Source organism: Capra hircus, chromosome 16, assembly GCF_001704415.2.
Source record: "Capra hircus breed San Clemente chromosome 16, ASM170441v1, whole genome shotgun sequence".
In the NCBI taxonomy this organism is placed as follows: Eukaryota; Metazoa; Chordata; class Mammalia; order Artiodactyla; family Bovidae; genus Capra; species Capra hircus.
The window spans coordinates 74185694-74204733 of record NC_030823.1 but is presented as its reverse complement, the minus strand read 5'-3'; the positions used below and the strand labels follow the sequence as shown (position 1 = coordinate 74204733).

At 37.8% G+C, this 19040-nt stretch overlaps 1 protein-coding gene across 11 annotated transcripts in view; it reads left to right on the top strand.

The window, feature by feature from the left end:
* Window positions 1-19040, top strand: part of LOC102169209 (membrane cofactor protein) — a 38974-nt gene extending 19934 nt beyond the window's left edge. Inside the window, exons 6-14 of one of the 11 annotated variants that reach the window (XM_018060793.1) lie at window positions 3968-4150; window positions 4547-4612; window positions 4730-4771; window positions 7178-7225; window positions 8109-8159; window positions 9648-9683; window positions 10525-10585; window positions 13925-14013; window positions 16475-19040. In XM_018060793.1, coding sequence (XP_017916282.1) covers window positions 3968-4150; window positions 4547-4612; window positions 4730-4771; window positions 7178-7225; window positions 8109-8159; window positions 9648-9683; window positions 10525-10585; window positions 13925-13985 — 548 coding nt within the window. In that variant the 3' untranslated portion in view covers window positions 13986-14013; window positions 16475-19040. Of the gene's footprint in view, window positions 1-3967; window positions 4151-4546; window positions 4613-4729; window positions 4772-7177; window positions 7226-8108; window positions 8160-9647; window positions 9684-10524; window positions 10591-11154; window positions 11199-13924; window positions 14014-16474 lie in introns of all 11 variants that reach the window. The other 10 variants (XM_018060795.1, XM_018060796.1, XM_018060792.1 and 7 more) reach the window with 10 other exon arrangements.

The window sequence follows — 19040 nt, the reverse complement described above, 5'->3', positions numbered from 1 at the left end:
AGGATCAGCACATAGATAACCGTACATCCATATGCTAGTAAAACACCAATAGAAATGGAAAATTTTCAAGTACTATTTACACCAACTTGAAAACCCAAAATACTTGTGTGTAAATCTAGTAACAATGTGAAATATTTAAATGGTAAGAATAACTAAACCTAAGAAATTAAACAAGACTTTAACAAATAGAGAAAATTCAGTGATTATGGGTTAGAAAATGCAATATAATAAGGATGTCGATTCTCTATGATTGATCTATAAATTCAGGACAGTCCCATAAAATCCCAGTAGAACTTGACAAAAAGATTGTAAAATTTATTTAGAAAAATAAAACAACTAGAATTGTCAATAGAAATTTGGAAGAAAAAGTCATCTCATTCTACCTGCTGTCAAGTCTTCTGATAAACACTCCCGTGAGGACCAGAATCAAGACAGTGCAGTACTGGTGAAAGGACGGCCGTGTAGAGCATGGAACAGCAAGCAGTGTCCAGAAATACAACCATTCAAAAAACAAAACAAACCCTCAACACTGTGTTAGCACCATTTGCAAAGATTTACTCACAGTGAACCAAAAACTTAAATGTGAAATCTAAAACCGAAAGATTTTTGCTTTAGCACATAGGAAATCTTTGTCCCTTAGTCAAAGGCACAAATACAACTCTTACATACAATTCTACAACCATGATTCTTTAAAGAAGAAATGTTAATATACTGGACTTATCAAAACTGGACTTCTGCTTCAAACACACTATTAAAACAAGGAATGAAATGAGCCATACATTGGGAGGAAACATTTGCAAAGTACATATCTGTTAAGGGGCTTGTATCTACAATATATCAGTTCAGTTCAGTTCAGTCACTCAGTCGTGTCTGACTCTTTGCGGCCCCATGAATTGCAGCATACCAGGCCTCCCTGTCTATCACCAACTCCCGGAGTTCACTCAGACGCGTGTCCATCGAGTCAGTGATGCCATCCAGCCACCTCATCCTCTGTCGTCCCCTTCTCCTCCTGCCCCCAATCCCTCCCAGCATCAGAGTCTTTTCCAATGAGGCAACTCTTCGCATGAGATGGCCAGAGTACTGGAGTTTCAGCTTTAGCATCATTCCTTCCAAAGAAATCCCTGGGTTGATCTCCTTTAGAATGGACTGGTTGGATGTCCTTGCAGTCCAAGGGACTCTCAAGAGTCTTCTCCAACACCACAGTTCCAACGCATCAATTCTTCGGCACTCAGCCTTCTTCACAGTCCAACTCTCACATCCATACATGACTACTGGAAAAACCATAGCCTTGACTAGACGGACCTTAGTCGGCAAAGTAATGTCTCTGCTTTTGAATATGCTGTCTAGGTTGCTCATAACTTTTCTTCCAAGGAGTAAGCGTCTTTTAACTTCATGGCTGCAGTCACCATCTGCAGTGATTTTGGAGCCTCCCCCCCCCCCCCAAAAAAAAGTCTGACACAATCAGAAAACAACCCAGTTTTTTTTAAAAGGGCAACATGAATAGACCTATTGCACCAAAGAAAATATATGGATCCCCAAATACTTGGAAAGTTGCTCAGTGTCATAGTAAACTACAGAATGGAATTTAAAACTACAATGAGATGTCAGTAAACAGCTATTAGAATAGCTCAACAAAAAAACCCAAAACTAAAGACTAACAATACAATGAATAGGCAAGAATATACAGCAGGTGGAACTCTTAAGGCATTGCTGGTAAGAATACAGAGTGATATGAATATTATGGAAGACAATTTGACAATCCCTTATAAGGTTAAATAGACACTTACCATACAACTCAGCAATGTAAGTAAAAAGATGTATGTTGATACAGAAACCTGCATGAGAATATTCAAAGCAGCGTTAGTCATAATCATTCCACACTGGAATTAACTCACATGTCCTTCAGCTTGTAATGGATGAACAGCCTAATCTGTATCCATGCAATGGAATAATACTCTACAATAAAAAGAAATGAATTCCTGAATCATGCAACAAAAGAATCTCCAATGCATTACACTAAGTAAAATACCCATACTCAGGCTGTGATTCCACTAAGACATTCTGGGAGAGCAGCAGGATCAGGCAGGAAACAGATGAATGCTTGGCTGGGTGGGGAAGGTGGTTGAGAACTGGAGGGTTGATACAAAGTGACATGAAGTATTTGGAGATAATGGAATTTTTGTTATTGTGTTGGTAATTACATGATTATTTTGATTTATGAAAACTAACACACTTGTACACCTTAGAAAAGGGTGAGATTTACTGTATGCACTTTGTATCTACTAAACCTAACTGATAAGAAAATCATTAGGTGCAATTAGGAGCATATTGGCCCAACAGTAAAAAAAAATCAGGGAACCTGAAGACAGGGCAATAGATACCTAGCATGGTTTGAAAAGAAAGATTAAAACAAGAGACAGAGACAGAAACCTTTGGGAGAAAAAGCAAACAGTTGAACATACGTCTAATTGGGGTTTCAGAAGAGAGAACAACACAGGAAATCATTTCAGAAATACTGGCTGAAAATTATGTAAATTTGATCCCAAACAACAACCCCACATATCTGGGAAATTCACTGCCCTTAGCAGAATAAATTTTAAAAATTTACCGAGAAACCCCCAATTAAGCTAAGCACAGCATGTTAGAGCTCCTGGAAACAAAAGCAGCAGCAGCCAGTGAGAGGGAGAAACAGACGGGAACCCTTGTCTCCTTTTTCTCCTCACCCCAAGGTGAGAGTGGCAGCTGACTTTATGGACTATTGAAACTAAAAGACAATTTCTGCTAATATGCTGGAAGAAAAACAGAATCCAAAAAAACAACACTTAATGTAGAAAGCTGTGTGAAGAATTTGTCATCAGTCAACCTGGATTACCTGGAGGAGGGAAAGGCTGCTCACTCCAGGATTCTGGCCTGGAGAATTCCGTGGACTGTATAGCCCATGGGGTCATCAGGAGTCGGACTCAGCTGAGCGACTTTAGCAACCTGGATTATAAGAATTGATAAGGAAGTTGTTCTGGCTGAAGAGAAATGATACCTGACGGAAATTCAGACCCAAAGAAAGGGAGAAAGAGCACTCTTTTGGTTTAAAAGGCTGTATATTATCTGCCTCTTATCTGTCATTCAGATTTAATCTCATAAGATGTTCTCTTGAACTCACTACTCAGGCACGTGTTTTCTTGATTTTTTTTTTTCCCTCCCAGTTCTGCCAAACCCATTAATGGATACTAAAGTCATCTAAGAGAGTCAGGATGAGTACTTTTTATGAGTGGAGTAGAATGAGACATACCACAGCACATTGGTGTGAAGGCTGAGTAGTACTCCTAAGATTATCTCAGGCCTGTTGGTTTATATACTGGTTGACAGCATAAAACGTGCTTCTTGATCTCTGGTTGCAGCCCAGAATGTTTGGAAAACACTGCCCTAACTCCACAGACCTTTATTTCTTGAACGTCCTAGCTTCTGTATGCTGTTGCCTCCTGAAAGCTTTCTTTTTCGTATCTAGGCATGGCTAGCTTCTTTGCAAATTAAACTTGAGCTCAAAGGTTACCTTGTCAGAAAAGCTTTTGCTACTTTTCTAAAAGAGCAAGGTATGTAATTAGTGTCAGAATGATCTTAAAAAAATCCTCACACTGAAGAAAATTGCTTTTGACCTTACCCTGAGTTTGTATCTGGTAGTTAGACTGCTCTCAAAACTTGTCAGGAATGGAAGGAAAATGTAGAGAAGGAAAAGAAGTATGGCAGTCTGTTCTAGGTGTTTAAAAAAAAACAAAACACTGCTAGATTTCTCTAGATCTCTTTACCTGGAATCCAGATGCACAGGGGTTTGGGTTCTTTTTTCTTTTTTTCCCCCAATTAGTATCTTTTCATTTCTTTCCTGTTTCTTCCCCCTGGAATTACTTCACACTAGTTTTTCTGGTCCCGTGTGGAAGCGGCTTTCCATTAACTCTGGAATTTCTCGACTTTTCAGTGGTCAAATGTGAATATCCAGCCGTTGAAAATGGAATGATAGTCTCAGGATTTGGACCAAAACATTACTACAAAGCGACGGTTGTATTTAAATGCAATGACGGTTTTAACCTTCATGGCGACAGTATAGTTGTCTGTGGTGAGAACAGTACTTGGGAGCCTGAGCTACCAAAGTGCATTAAAGGTAAAAACACTGTCTTCCTTTTGCTTTTGTTCTTTATTTCTTTCACATTAAACATCAAGAATGCAAGAAAAACTGAAGAGAAACAATGTTCGTATTTACCTGTTGTTGTATTCATTTCTATGATAGTTGTATGACTTCAAATTCACAAGAAATCTGCTGCAGCAATTTTCTGTCTTTGTAGGGTCTTAGCATTTCATGTACATAACACAGGTATATAAATTTCTCTTGCTAGGCATTCTTAAATGTAAAAATGGAGAGCAGTCATTTTGCAGGGTAAATTGAAGTGTAGGGAGTTTTACCTAAATAAGTCAAGAATGAAAGGCATAATCCATGTGAATGGAAAGACAGTATTAATGCCCGAGTTTTTGACTCAGTCTCCATTATTTTGTTTTCTAGTGTCGATTCCTCCCAGCACCCACCCTCCAATTCCCAGCACCCACCCTCCAGTTCCCAGTGTCTCAGGTTCAGTAACTTCCTACATATATTTTTTCAAAACTCTTTTAAATTCCTGGTGAAAATGCCAGCAGTAACTCCCAGATGTTTGACCCTATCTGCATTTTTTTTTATTCTGTTTTCCAGTGTCGACTCGCAGCACCCAACAAACAATGCCCAGTGCCTCAGGTTTAGTAACTTCCTGCTTATATATTTCAAAATCCTTTACGTTTCTTGTGATTTTTTTTCCAAAATCTTTTAAATTCCGATGATTTATACTCATTTATCAGTTTTAGTAATGAAATATTCACAGCCTTTTTAGTTCTTAGATTGAGTGATTCTAAAATTATGTGCAGTCTGCAGATATAAGCAGATAGCAAGTTAAGTAAACTTTAAATATGTTTACTTATCTGTAAAATGATTTCACACCTTCCTTCCTTCAGTTCAGTTCAGTTGCTCAGTCGTGTCCGACTCTTTGCGACCCCATGGACTGCAGCACGCCAGGCCTCCCTGTCCATCACCAACTCCCGGAGTTTACTCAAACTCGTGTCCATCGAGGCGGTGATGCCATCCAGCCATCTCATCCTCTGTCATCCCCTACTCCTCCTGCCCCCAATCCCTCCCAGCATCAGGGTCTTTTCCAGTGAGTCAGCTCTTTGCATGAGATGGCCAAAGTGTTGGAATTTCAGCTTTAGCATCAATCCTTCCAATGAACACCCAGGACTAATCTCCTTTAGGATGGACTGCTTGGATCTCCTTGCAGTCCAAGGACTTTCAAGAGCCCTTCTCCAACACCACAGTTCAAAAGCATCAATTCTTTGGCTTCCTTACTTAGTGATAGTAAATTTAAAGTGGGATTCATTTAAAGCACTTAGCATAGCCCCTGGTATCTAGAAAGTTCTTAAAAGGCAGCTTGTACCAGTTACACTCAGATTAATATTAGTGTAGAGGAGGTCCACAGGTTCTGTTTCTTAGCGTGTATTCTGTGTCATCAACATGGATGATTTATTCATTTTAAAAGTGATCTCTTGACACCTGCACAGGATGTCTTCTGGGTCCAGGACTGTTTCCTTTCCCAGGCTGACCAGCTTGGTTCTTTTTTATAAACTGGGAGATTACTATTGTCTCTAGAATGAGACTAGTATTTCTACCACTTCCGTCACTCCCCCAACTCCTAACAATTATTGTTTTCCTCTTTACTGAGCGGTTTTTGTTTGTTTTGGATGTTTTTGTTTTTGTTTTTTGAGGAGGAAGAGGGAGTTGGCAACAAAAAGTAAGTGGTATAACAACTAAAAGGCAGAAAAAGCCCTTGTTTATTGGAATGAAATGGAGGAATTCTAGCAGGGACTGCTGATCAGCTCCTCTGCCTGAGACTTGAATGCATATTTTGCGATGTTGGAAGGAATTGTTTTCCTAAGTTCAGGGCTGCTATCTCTGGCTTGTATTTAGTTGCAGCAGAAGCTAGAGACCAGAGGAAGGGTGGAAAGAGTATCAGTCTGGGCAGACTTTTAAAGAGTTGACATAAGCATTTCATGAAGGATTTATAAAGCACTGATAGTTTAGTGTTTGAAAGAAGAATTCTGAGGACAGATGTACAGTGAAGATAAAACTATGGAGATTATTTTAAAATATCAAAAATCAAAATTCCTCATGAGACTGTTAATCATTTTCTGTCATCAGTTAGTATGAAAAAGATCATTTAGTTCAGCTCAGTCGCGTCCAACTCTTTGCGACCCCATGAATCGAAGCATGCCAGGCCTCCCTGTCCATCACCAACTCCCAGAGTTCACTCAGACTCACGTCCATCGAGTCAGTGATGCCATCCAGCCATCTCATCCTCTGTCGTCCCCTTCTCCTCCTGCCCCCAATCCCTCCCAGCATCAAAGTCTTTTCCAGTGAGTCAACTCTTCGCATGAGGTGGCCAAAGTACTGGAGTTTCAGCTTTAGCATTATTCCTTCCAAAGAAATCCCAAGGCTGATCTCCTTTAGAATGGACTGGTTGGATCTCCTTGCAGTCCAAGGGACTCTCAAGAGTCTTCTCCAACACCACAGTTCCAACGCATCAATTCTTCGGCACTCAGCCTTCTTCACAGTCCAACTCTCACATCCATACATGACCACTGGAAAAACCATAGCCTTGACTAGACGGACCTTAGTTGGCAAAGTAAAGATCATTAGCAACATATAATGGTGGTCAAGTAGATCTGATTATGCAAATATGAAAAACTGTAGGCAAAATACTAACTGGGGAAGGACACAAGTTATGCAATAGGAAACTATATGGATGGTATTTTTTAAAGAACCATATGTTTATTCTGAGCACGTTATTTTTATGGTTTATTAGTAGTTAACTTCTAGGATTTCCACTATATAGAAAGGCGCAGTGAACATGCCTATGCAACATTCTTGTGCACTTGGGTAAACGTGTTTAGGTTAACTTAACAGAAGTAGAATTGAAAAATTAGGGAGGACGTGTATTTTTCATTTTGAGAAATAATTCATTTTGAGAATCTTTTTAAAAAACCAAATATCAAATTTAAGTCCATAATTTTGTATGGATAAGGCTGGAGAATTGAATCTAATTTTCCATTCCAGATTCCAAGCCCACTTCTCCAACCATGACTCCAGGACTAACTCATCCAGGTTCAGTGGCTGAGCGTTTTTTTCATCTACACTTATTTATCCATGTCCTTCTTTAAACTGTTCTACATAGCTTCTGAAATTTCTTAAGTGTTTGTGGGTTGTACCTTCTTTTTTCATTCTGATCTTGTTAATTTGGGCCAACTTTTTTCTTGATGAGTGTGGCTAAAGATACATCAATTTTGTTTATCTTTTCGAAAAACCAGCTCTTAACTTTCATCGGTCTTTTTTTGTTTTTAAAAAGTTTCCATTTCATTTCTTTCTTCTCTGGTCTTATGCTTTCTTCCCTTCTACCTTTGGCCTTTCTTGGGTGCTTCTGTTTCGGATGGGTTTAGTAGAAGGTTAGGTCACCTGAGATTTTTCTTCTCTCCTGGCGTCAGCTGATGTGGCTGTAAATTCCTCTCTTAGAACTGCTTTTTGCTGCACCCCGTAGATTTTGGATTTGTTTTCTTGTTTTCGTTTTCTCCAGATATTTAAAAAAATTTCTTCTTTGATTCAATCAGTGACCCGCTGCTTGTTTAGTAGCATACTGTTTAGCCTCCACAAACGTGCTTTTCTGTTTTAGTTTTAAGTATAATCACATTGAATCCATAGGGTTATTCTGACACCACACTAATGATAAATTTGCTTGCTGTACCACAGAATATTGTCCTAGGAAATGTTACTGGACAAGAAGTAGAATGCTTTGGTATTGACTATAAATTTATAATATTTTGATACTACTTTTAATGACAAACATTGATGTAGTTTGTATAAGGAGAATGAAATTATAAGAGTTTTTGTACAAAGTGAAAAAAATCAAAATCTGTGAACTTAGAGGATATTAAGCTCTATTGTTTTTTCTCTCTTTTTTTTTTTTTAACTTGCATTTTTTCCTTTTTTCTAGGACATCCCAGCCCTACTGATGCAACACCCCCTAACGATGCTGAGGGTTTAGGTATTATTTTGTTACTGATTATAACCCTGTGTCATAAGGCCCTGGTTTTCTATGTGGAAGTATTACCATTATCTATAATTAGAGAAGAAACAACATGTTAAAAATGGGTGATAATTGTTCACTTTGTAGTTGTAAAATTGCACATTTTAAGGAATTTTAAAGGTGCAGATCCCATGACATATTTAAGCGGTACTTTTAAACACATGTAGATAATATAGATTTTAGGAGGTTGCTCAACTTAGGATACCTAATAATAAGTTTACTTTTTAAAATAATATGGCTATATGTAGTCTAACATATAAGTCTGACATCTAAGTTATTTTCTATGTAATAGTTTTACTTTGTAATGGCAATTTGTAGGTGAATTTCCTTTCTGTTGGTACCTTGTAAACATAAGCCTTAAAGTACTATCAGTTGGGTTAGTTTTTCTATACAAGGGTGGGGTAACACACTTAATCTTGGCACACGCAGTTCACACAGTATGTGTGAAAGAACTTGATGGAAGTATAGTTGTGACAGTTAAATGAAATATAACGATTTACTGATAAGGAAAGGAAGAAAAATAGTTTACTTTTCTTTACATTAGACTAGTTTAGTCTGTCTTTATAAAACGCACTTTAGGCTTGTTATATTTTCCCTGTGAAGCCTGTGGTCACACTGGCACTCTGCCAAGAGAATCCAGTGCCATCTCAGGATGTTTACATTCGATAATATTTATGAAATAAAAAAAGAACAGAGCTGTGCATGACACTGTATGCTATGTTACATGCTCTATGTTATAGATAATAAAGTAATGGCAGTTTAGAAGCAGAAGTGCTACTGACTAGTGTTTCTAAGCATTAAGGTGTGGTGGTATATGCAGTGCCCTCCGGAGAGTCAGAAATGCATGTTTATGCACAGGGTTACCCACGTGCCCTGGTGTTCCCTTTACATTCTTAATTTGCATTGCTTTCAGCGAGTCTCCCTAGGGAGTTAGGGCTGCGTCTTCATCTGCGGAGAAAGTGGGGTAGGAGCTGTGGTGATTGGGTGAAGACTCTGCATGGGTTCAGAGCACTCTTTATGATTTATTCCACAGACTTCAGGGAAAAGCAGACATTAAATGTCTAACAAAGTCATAAGTAATAAAAGAACTGAATGTCGAACTAAACCAACCGTAGCTGGATACTCACATTTTAAAACTGGTTTTCCTCTAAACTAGTGGATTCTAATTGTTAACCTTCACTACATAACCTGACATCGTAGCCAGAGCAAGCAGCAGTGAAGAGTGAGCTTCCTTATTAAGAGTGTCACAGAGGCGTTTCCTAACTCTGGAAGTGATTGGAAGGGTTCTGTGATGCAAATAACCTGGAAGCTCAAGCAGTCGTGCTAAAGCTAGACTGACAGGTTTTTCCTCTGTAGTCACAGATGATCTGGTGAAATTAAAATGCAGCTGCTCCTAGGAGGTCCCGGATACTTACTTATCTCCCAAACTGTCTTCATTTTTCGCAGGTGCAGGATTCATCGTGCTCATCGTCATTGCTCTACGTAAGTGTCAAGAAGTTTGATACCAATGAAATCAAAACATTGCTCTGAAGAAGTGTGGTTTTGTTTTGGTTTTTTTTTAAGGTTTTTCAATATTTATAGCTTTATAGCTTAAAATTAAGTAAAACAGGAAAACCTGACTTTTTTACATAATACACTACCTTGTATTAGCATTACTCTGTTCGGCAACCCACTCCAGTATTCTTGCCTGGAGAATCCCATGGACGGAGGAGCTTGGTGGGCTACAGTCCACGGGTCACAAAGAGTCGGACACGACTGAGTGATTTCACTTCACTATTCCTGTCTATTCTGCATGTCCACATACTAACAAACTCTAAATAATATATGTTGTTTCAAAGGTGAATTTTCATCATATGAGTTTTCATCCCAAATATGCTTTGGGTAGTTTTGTAAATTTTCAAGAATTTCTCTGACTCACTGTATACTGTTTAATCCAAAGAATACAATATATACTGAAGAGTCCAAATGGACTAGCAATGTATATGTGCTTAAATGAGATACCATTTTCTGGCCGTGGGTACCTGAAAGTGTGAAAATGAAAGTGTTAGTCACTCAGTTGTGTCTGATTCTTTGCAACCCCACCAGGCTCCACTGTGTGTCTATTCTAGTCCAGGCAAGAATACTGGAGTGGATTGCCATTCCCTTCTCCAGGGGATGTTCCCAACCCAGGGATTGAACCCAGGTCTCCTGCATTGCAGGCAGATTCTTTACCATCTGAGCCTCCAGGGAACCTCTGATCAGCATTCATTTTTTTCTACTAGATTTTAAATCTTGGCAGTGATTTTTCTTGATCATGTGACATTTGTCTCCTGATTTCTTGTAGTTGTTGGCATTGGATTATTGCTTTGCCTGTACTTCTGTCTTTGCAGACAAAAGAAGAAAGGGTAAGGTACAGCATGTTTTTTTAATTTATTGCTCCTTCTCACTGTTGACATTCTTTTGTGCAGTTTTTGTTTGTACTCTGTATTACGTGTTTTTAAAAAATAGCTCCTGCTTGAGTGTGCTGTGTGAATTACACATCTTTGCTAAAAATATTTTCACTTGTTTTTAATATCACTGCTATAAGAGTAATCTGTGCAGGTCGCGTCAACTAATTATGATGTAAGAAAAATTTCTGTGGGATTTGAGGTATAAGTGCTGAAATAAATCATGGACCGCTTTGGGGGTCTTCTCTACCCTAGGCATACCCAACTTCCTAGATTTGACTAATGGCCAAGATTACATATAAAATGATTCCCTGTGGAGACTTTGATAGCTGTAGTCACTGCAGTTTTGACGGTGAAAGTTTTCAGTTGTCTGTATAATTTAGGTAGGTAGTTGTAAGAAGCTACATAGATGTCTCCTTCAGATACCAAATTTGTTTTTTTTTTCTTTTAGATTTGTTATACAGTTAAACTGGAGAATTTAAAGCAACATCATTTGATTTCCCTCTTATGTTCTCTTAATTTACTAGGTTGAAGTAAAACTGATGGGGTTAAACTAAAAGTTGCTGAAAGGGTAAGATTTACAAGGAACCTCATGAACTTTGTCTTTTTATCTATAAAAATAAAATAAGAGAGAGAGTTAAAATTGCAAAAAGGTACAAATATATAATTTGTACCTTTTAAACATCATCTTAAATTTTAATGAAGTAATTTAAAATCTAATGAAAGACTTAGAATAAAACTGGAGCATAGACCAAGATTAGGTGCTTTGATATTTCTGATTTTTAGTGATTTTTTTCCCTATTGCTTTGTAAATCAAACTAAAAATTAAAAATGAATGGTATTAATGACTTTATGATATTTATATTCCTTTTATTTTAACTACATTTGGACTGTGTAATAAAAGTACATTCTTCACTCATAAAGAGCTAAATACATATTTTTAAAATTTCTTGGTCATCTTTTAAAAATGTCCACAGTGCCTTCATTTGAACCTTGAATCTTATATTTATAGAACATATAATATGCACATTTGATTTCTCTATCAATAGTGTATTTTTTAAACTGCATATACACAGGTGGTATAACACGGAAACACCATCAGTGAAATATTTGACAAGTCTAAAATTTGTCAACTAGAAATAACCTCTAAAGAAAGCAGAACAAAATAGCTCTCTGCTCCTTACTGGCCTTTGTGTAAAACATCATTACACGAAAATACAGTTTCCTAACAAATATTAACCAAACTCTGTCTACCAGTGAATGAGTCTTTTAAAGCTAAACAAGTATCTGAGCATCACACCCCCAGGTTAAGGTACCAGTAGCATTAGAGTTCTGAGAACCCATTTCTAAAGAGTTTCCCAGTGAGGCTGCTGCTGGGCCAGGAGGACACTTAGAGAAAGCAGGGTATAGACTGTTACTGATGTGCCCGTGCTCTTTAGCTTTGAAGAAGCACCATCAAGCTTATTGGGAAATGGTTCACTTGTTCAAGACAATCAAGTGGATTGTTCAAAGACTCCACATTTTTGTGCATGCCTTTTTAAAAGAATGTAAAATAATACCTAGCTTTAGTTTGCTTTTCTTTTAAAAAGGTAATTATTTTTAGTATTGATATATTTGTTGCACTATTTAATGTCCATTCTCCCCCACCCCAAATTGCTTTCTTTGCTTTGGAAACTCCCTTACAAGACTGTAAACTATATGCAGTTCCTTCTCTATTTGTAGGGATAAATCTGGAAGCAGGATACCAGGCGCAAAAATTGCTGATAATGGGAATTCCCTGGTGGTCCAATGCTTAGCGCTCACGCTTTCACTGCCTTGGGCAGGAGTGCAGTCCCTGGTTGGGGAGCTAAGATCCTTCAAGCCTCAAAACAAATCAAAAACACAAATTTGCTTGATACAAAATGGATTTGATATGAACTTGTATTTTCGATAATTTGGGAACACAGTTACCCTCCTACAGGATTTATACCAAAGCATGAAAATAAGTATTTTTTTGCGGTGGTGGGGGGGCGGGTCTTAGGTCCTCGACCAAGGATCAGACTCAAGCTCCCTGCATTGAAAGAACAGAGCCTTAACCACCGGGGAAATCCCCTAAGTAGTGTTTTGGTTTTTTTTTTTTTTTTTTTTTTTGAAGATCGTTAAATTATGAAAAATAACCACAAGGTTAAAGCATTCTGCTATAGTAGTTTTCTGTTTCTTAGCTCTCAACGAAGAAAAGGATAGGGTCCCAGGTGAGCTGACAGGCTCCATCTGCATACTTCTTCCTTTTCCCGCACAGCTTCCTTTCCTAACCGGCTCTTCTGCTATGCTTTCCAGTCTTGGATCCACAGCCCTTCGCTCTCTCCTTTGCTCCTGCCTGAGTCCTGTTTGCATGTCCTGACTATGTGGTTCCAAACACCAGATGTCTTTTGTTAACATGAATGTTTTCAATTATTTGTGGTAAATATTTTTTTGTCATAAATGGATCATTTTTCTCTGCTCGGGTTAAAAGTTTGCTAAGTTCAGTAGAATTATTGAAATAATTAATGTATTTTAGTAATAGTCACTAAATACCTTTTTTCTTTTTTTCATTTAAGTATATTTATTACTTGTGCAATTGTAAACTATTTTAATGTTATCTTAATAAAGATTGATCGAGAAATGTTGTAATTTTTAAGTTGTCTGCTTAAATGCATCTTGCTGAAGCTTTTTTGGATATACTGTAAATGATAAATCCAGTTCAGGTGGTGGTGAGTGTAATGACATGGTCCAAAACGTGAATGGTCAAATTTACTTAAACATTTTTCTGCCTGGTTCTCAAATTCTGAACCATTGAACAAAGGCTTTAAAATTTTTAAGCAAGAACTAGTAAATAAAAAAGATTTTGTAATTAAAATCATAAAATCAGTTTCTGAGACAGTATTACATGGGATTAATACACACCCCATGTATTGCCTCAAAAGCTGTGCTGCTGGAGACCAGGACCGTGTCTCCTCGTACACTCTCATTCTGAGAAAACGAGTCTACATTATTCACTTGAGACCAGGCGGTTTCAGAAGTAAACAGATTATATGCAAATTTGGAATCTGTTTATCTGCTGTATGATCTATAAGATTTCAAGGGTAAAGTTGCTTCCTGCACCAAATTCTTGCTTCAACTTCCTAAGGAGAATCAGGAAAGACATAGTTGATGGGCCTAATTGTCAGCTTTCCTTCCCTTCTCCTCCCTTATTGATTTTATCCCATTTTTATGCCACTCTTGCTTCTTTTTGGTGTGACCTCACTATTTTATTCAACACTCTTCCCTTCCTCTGTTCAGCACATACCTAACTGGTGAGAGCCACAGACAAGACATTTTATTTCTCTCTGAGAAGAGATGAGAGAAACGTTTGCTTTTATCATTAAAAGGTATCTGCATTTTGTTGCGTTTCTTTTCAGAGATGTCCTTTCTTCTGTAAAATATTTGATGAACATTTAGATAGTATCCTGAGCTAAGTGGACAGTAGACATCAAGGAGGACATTTGAATTCTGGTTCCCCTTTGCAAGATTATTGATATTTATATTTTCTCCTTCCCTGTTTTAGTGTAAAATACTGTGCAGTGACAGGCTTTTGCTTTGACATAGGCACCCACAGAGTAATGACCCCTTGACCTTTGGTCGGACTGTAATAGTTAGGCCTATCAATGAATCCTCGAAGATCACTATATTCTTCTATTTGAAGTGAATAAATACACTTTTTTTTTTCCCTAGTAGTAGTGGAATACTTATTTTCTTAAATAGAATTTTAAATAGAAATGCAATATATGAGAAGGATAAATAAGCATTTATATAAAGCTAAAGAAACAACTCAGCTCTACCTTCTAGCAGCTGTGAATCCAAATCTGGGGGAAATTTTTAGTCTAATGGGAAATAATCAGATAGTCGGTCCACTTGAAGTTCACTTTTAGGTTTTTTTTGACAGAAACCAAACTACATTTTATGTAATTTTGGTAAAGAATTTCAGTTTCAGCTTGTAAATATTAGTTCTGTAAAAGCATGTAACTGTTTCCCTCAGCCAGTATATTTTTAGCATATAAAAAAGTAAATAAACCATCACCAACAAAAATCCTCAGATTTTATGTGAAGTGCATTCCTTTTAGCCATTTAATCCCCTCCATCTCTGTCTCTGAATGAAATGAATTGGAAGTTCTTTTTCTGCCTGAATGTCTCTGCGTAGGTAGGAAGAGAGGAGATAGATTTCCACACTCACGTGCAAGGTGCTACCCTAAGTGACAGGCGTGAAGTTGAGAGCAGATTCCACAATGACCAATGGGACGAGCAGTTCCTTAGTAACAGCAGAGCAGTGTCTTTGATCACAGGGGCAGAGGGGAAGACAAAAATATACCAGCTACCCCGCCCTGTGTATCTGCTCAGTTCTCTAAGGAGTCTTTTGAGGCTCCAACCAACCAGAAAAGCCGTTTTCAGACAGTCCGTGAGCTTCAAATTGTTTGTAAACACTTGAAGTTACCTTAGTGAATGCTGAAGGTAATGTGACTTATAACTGTAAGTAGTAACTCACTTTAACATTTTAATCATCTTTAAATAGCTTGATGTTATATCCAATGAGTTGTTTCTTTAACTTTATATAAATGCTTATTTATCCTTCTCATATATTGGATTTCTGTTTAAAATTCTGTTTAAGAAAATAAGTGTTCCCCTACTATTAGAGAAAAAAAAAATGTGTATTCACTTCAACAAATAGAAGAATACAGTGGTGCTGGAGGATTTAGTGAGAGGCCTAACTGTTGAATCACTCTCCACAATAGTCCTGAGGACACGGCCAGGTAACAAGCACCGTGCTGTGAAGGTTCATAGTGAAGCCGCTTCCTCCAGGGGAAATAATCAAGTCTCCAGCGCTCACGCGGTTAGTTCTTCCGTGAGGGAGGCACCCTGAGGGTTTGCTGGGGCAGGCACACTGTAAACAACTGACGGGTCCACGTTGGGTTGTAGTCTGTCTGGTGTAGTCAGTTTCCAAAGCAGGAGTGGAAGTGCGTTTTCCAGCTCCAGAGCCAGTGGTCCTGAGTGGCTGCCTCGAATGTCAAAACTGGCTCATCCCACGTAAAGTGAGCTCGAGTGCACAGTTACACATCAGAGTCAAAGGCTTCATGGGGAAAAAATGTACAACCCATGCATGTCAGGTTACGTAAACTATATGAAAGTTAATTTTCTTTTCCCTTTTTTAATGTGGCTTCTAGAAAATTCAAAATTCCCTGTGTGACTTGCATTGTATTTCTTTGGAAACCACTGGACTTGAATAACAGGGTTTAGAAAGATGTTCCTTGTTACCAAAAAAGAAAAACCCCCCAAAACCGTGTGGTGTGAGTTTTAGTTACTTAGGAGACTGTCTAACCAGAACATGTGATTTCCTTGACAGTGAGGGGTAAAAGAAACATTACGGAACGTGAACGCTCAGAATCATCACCTTTGTAAAAGTGTCATCTCAGAGCTGGATTTTAAATTGAATATTATAGAAACGTGCTTCCCTCTAGTCTCTCCCGTTGGTCCTAAATTAAGATAGGAGGATATTTACTAAGTATATGCAGCTGCCCTTCTTGTCTTGGAGGAAATCCAAGCTACAATACAGAATTAGAAAAAAAGAGTTTGTAGAGTGAGGCTGGTTGAACATTGGAATAACTTTAAAAAATCATGTATTTCCTAGTTCAGTGACTCTTACTAGTATATAGCTTTTTTTTTTAATCATCCCTATTCTAAATGGGCTTCTGGAATTAATGTATGTACTTAATTATGTTCATCTCTGATGCTGTCTTCTTAACCTTGCTTCTTAGGAAACCAGAATGTCATGGTACATACTGTTCTATTCTCTTATAGGAAAGCAGAAGGTAGCGCTTCGTACAGCACTTACCAGGATAAAGCAGCCGCTCCAACAGAATAGATGACCTGAACCGTTTCCAGGAACACATGTATCACTCAGCCATGAAAATGAAGGAAATCTTGCCATTTGCCGCAATACAGATGGACCTTGAGGGGATTTTGCTGGGTAATAAGTCATATAAAGAAAGACGTGTACTGTCTGATCTCACTTATATGTCGAATCGGAAAAAAAACAAGCTTTCAGGAAAGAAAAATGAGATTTGTCGAAAATGAGATTTGCTTCTGTACAAATAATCTATTCCATATATTATATCAGCGGTGGGGTGCTGGTGGGGTGGGTTTGAGTAAAGGTGGTCAGAAAATACAAACCTTCAGTTATAGGGTGAGAAAGTACTGGGGTGTAATTATAGCATAGTGGCTACCGTGAGTTACTCATACTGTGTTTATATTGGCAAGTTGCTAAGAGAGTGGATCTTTAAAAGTTCTAATCACACGGAAGAAAAAAGTTTTTTGTAGGTCTTGACATTATCGAGTCACGCTGTACACCTTGAACTTAACGCAATGCTATCTCTCAATTTTGTCTCAATACTGAAGGAAAGAAATAAAAAGATTATTTGCTGCTTTCTTACACTGTCAGAAATAAAACTGCTAAGCGATAGCCGTAGGAATAGTAAAACATTTTAATGTGGCAGAAGTATAGTCACTATTCTTTAATGCTTCTTTGAAACATGTATGAATTTAGGTTTGAACACCTTGCCTGTTTTTCCTTAAATAGCCCTTGATTTATGGGGCAGGTCAACATGGTATTCCTGGTAGTGTTAAGGTAGGGAAATGTGGTGTTTTTTGGTTTTTTTTTTCTATAAGATCTCCAAACTCAGAGAAATATATTGCAAAATGATATTACATTCCATTTGCAAAGAAAGTGATTTTGAAATCTTTTTTTGTTCAGAGATGATTACCAGTTCTTAAGGTTCATTCTTTTGAGTTTCTTAACTAAGAATATTGCTGGAAAATATTCTTATATTAAATAGATTAAAATGCTATTTTTTAAAATTTGTAACCTCTTGGTAATTTAGAGATGCTATTAAGTTTTTGTCTGGCGTTTGTTCTTCACCCCTTTTATTTGTAATAAGCCAGTCTGAGAAACGAAGAATTCAGCATCAGTTTCAGGCTTCTGTACAAAGTTAGAGTATTCTTAGCACCCATGGCAATAATGCCAGCTCAGGACAAAGTGAACGCTGTGGCCTTAAAGTTTTCTTAAGAAAATTCCACTTTATTATTATTATTATTGTACTATAGTTGTTTTTTTACAATGTTGTATCTGTTTCTGCTGAAGAATTCTACTCTCTAAGAGAGTTAGAATCCACTCTAACGTCTGGCTCTAGGGGGTTTTCTCTGCCCACCTGCATAAGATATGTCTTACTTTACACATGTCATCAGAATGTAAGCAGTTTTGTAGGGAATAAATTCATCAGATAACCTCAGGTCGTATCAGAATCTTAAGTCTTTGTGGGCTCCTCACCTCATCTGTAAAGGGCAGAGTAAAAATGAAGCCCTGTATTTCAGAAAAGCAAACTCAACTCTGTGGATGTAGGTCATGCAAAGGGAAGGAGAGAGGAAACATTCTCAGGTGGGTCTGGACACTCAGGTGGGACAGACCCCAGCCTGCTTCTCTGTCCTCACACCAGTGGCCACAGAGGAGGGACTCTGCTGTAACTCAGATTTTTACAGGTTTTGTTTTACACCTTAAAAAAAAATTTTTTTTTTCTGTTTTAAATTTTTTGGCCATACCTTGACATGCAGAGCTATCCAAGCTGAGATCAGACCTGTGCCCCCTACAGTGGAAACACAGAAACCCAACCACTGGACCGCCAGGAAGTGGAAGGTCCTCACAGTTCATAGTTAGTAGCACAAACTGGGCCAAAGAAAAGTTGCCTTAGAAAGGTGTGAATGAGGACTCAAGGGTGAACAGGAGTAAATACTGTTTTTCTCCCTAAGGACATGTTTGTAAGGCCCTGTGTAAGTGGTCCTTCCCTTTGTAATCTTGGGTAAGGCACTTGGAAGATAAGTTTGAACAGAATAAATTCAGGAATTCTGAGACAAATCCAGAGTTGAAGTTTTGCTGTACCCTTTTATCACATACTCTTCAAGAATCTAACACTTTCTCAGAAGCACAGAGGTGGCTGTGGTACATATTGCTTAAAACCTCAAGGAAATGTTTTCAACAAAAGTTTATTGTGCTTACCAAAATAGACTTTCACAATAGTTTCCACTTCAAATTTAGTTTTTCCAGTGTTAACATAGTTATATGTAAGATTGAAATACGTGTGTACATATAAATTATGTTCTGTCTGCAAATAACTTGTCAATTACTTAAATATATGAAGAAACCATTTTTCTCTAGAAATGTCTGTCTGGATGAGAGGGAAAAGTGTATTTGAATTTAAACTTAAAACTGCAAGAGTGATCCCCAGTGGAATGAGACGTCTCATGTCTGTATTGTTTGTTTTCTGAGAATTGAACCTTTGAATCTGTTTAAAAAATAAAATGTCATTATGGAGAA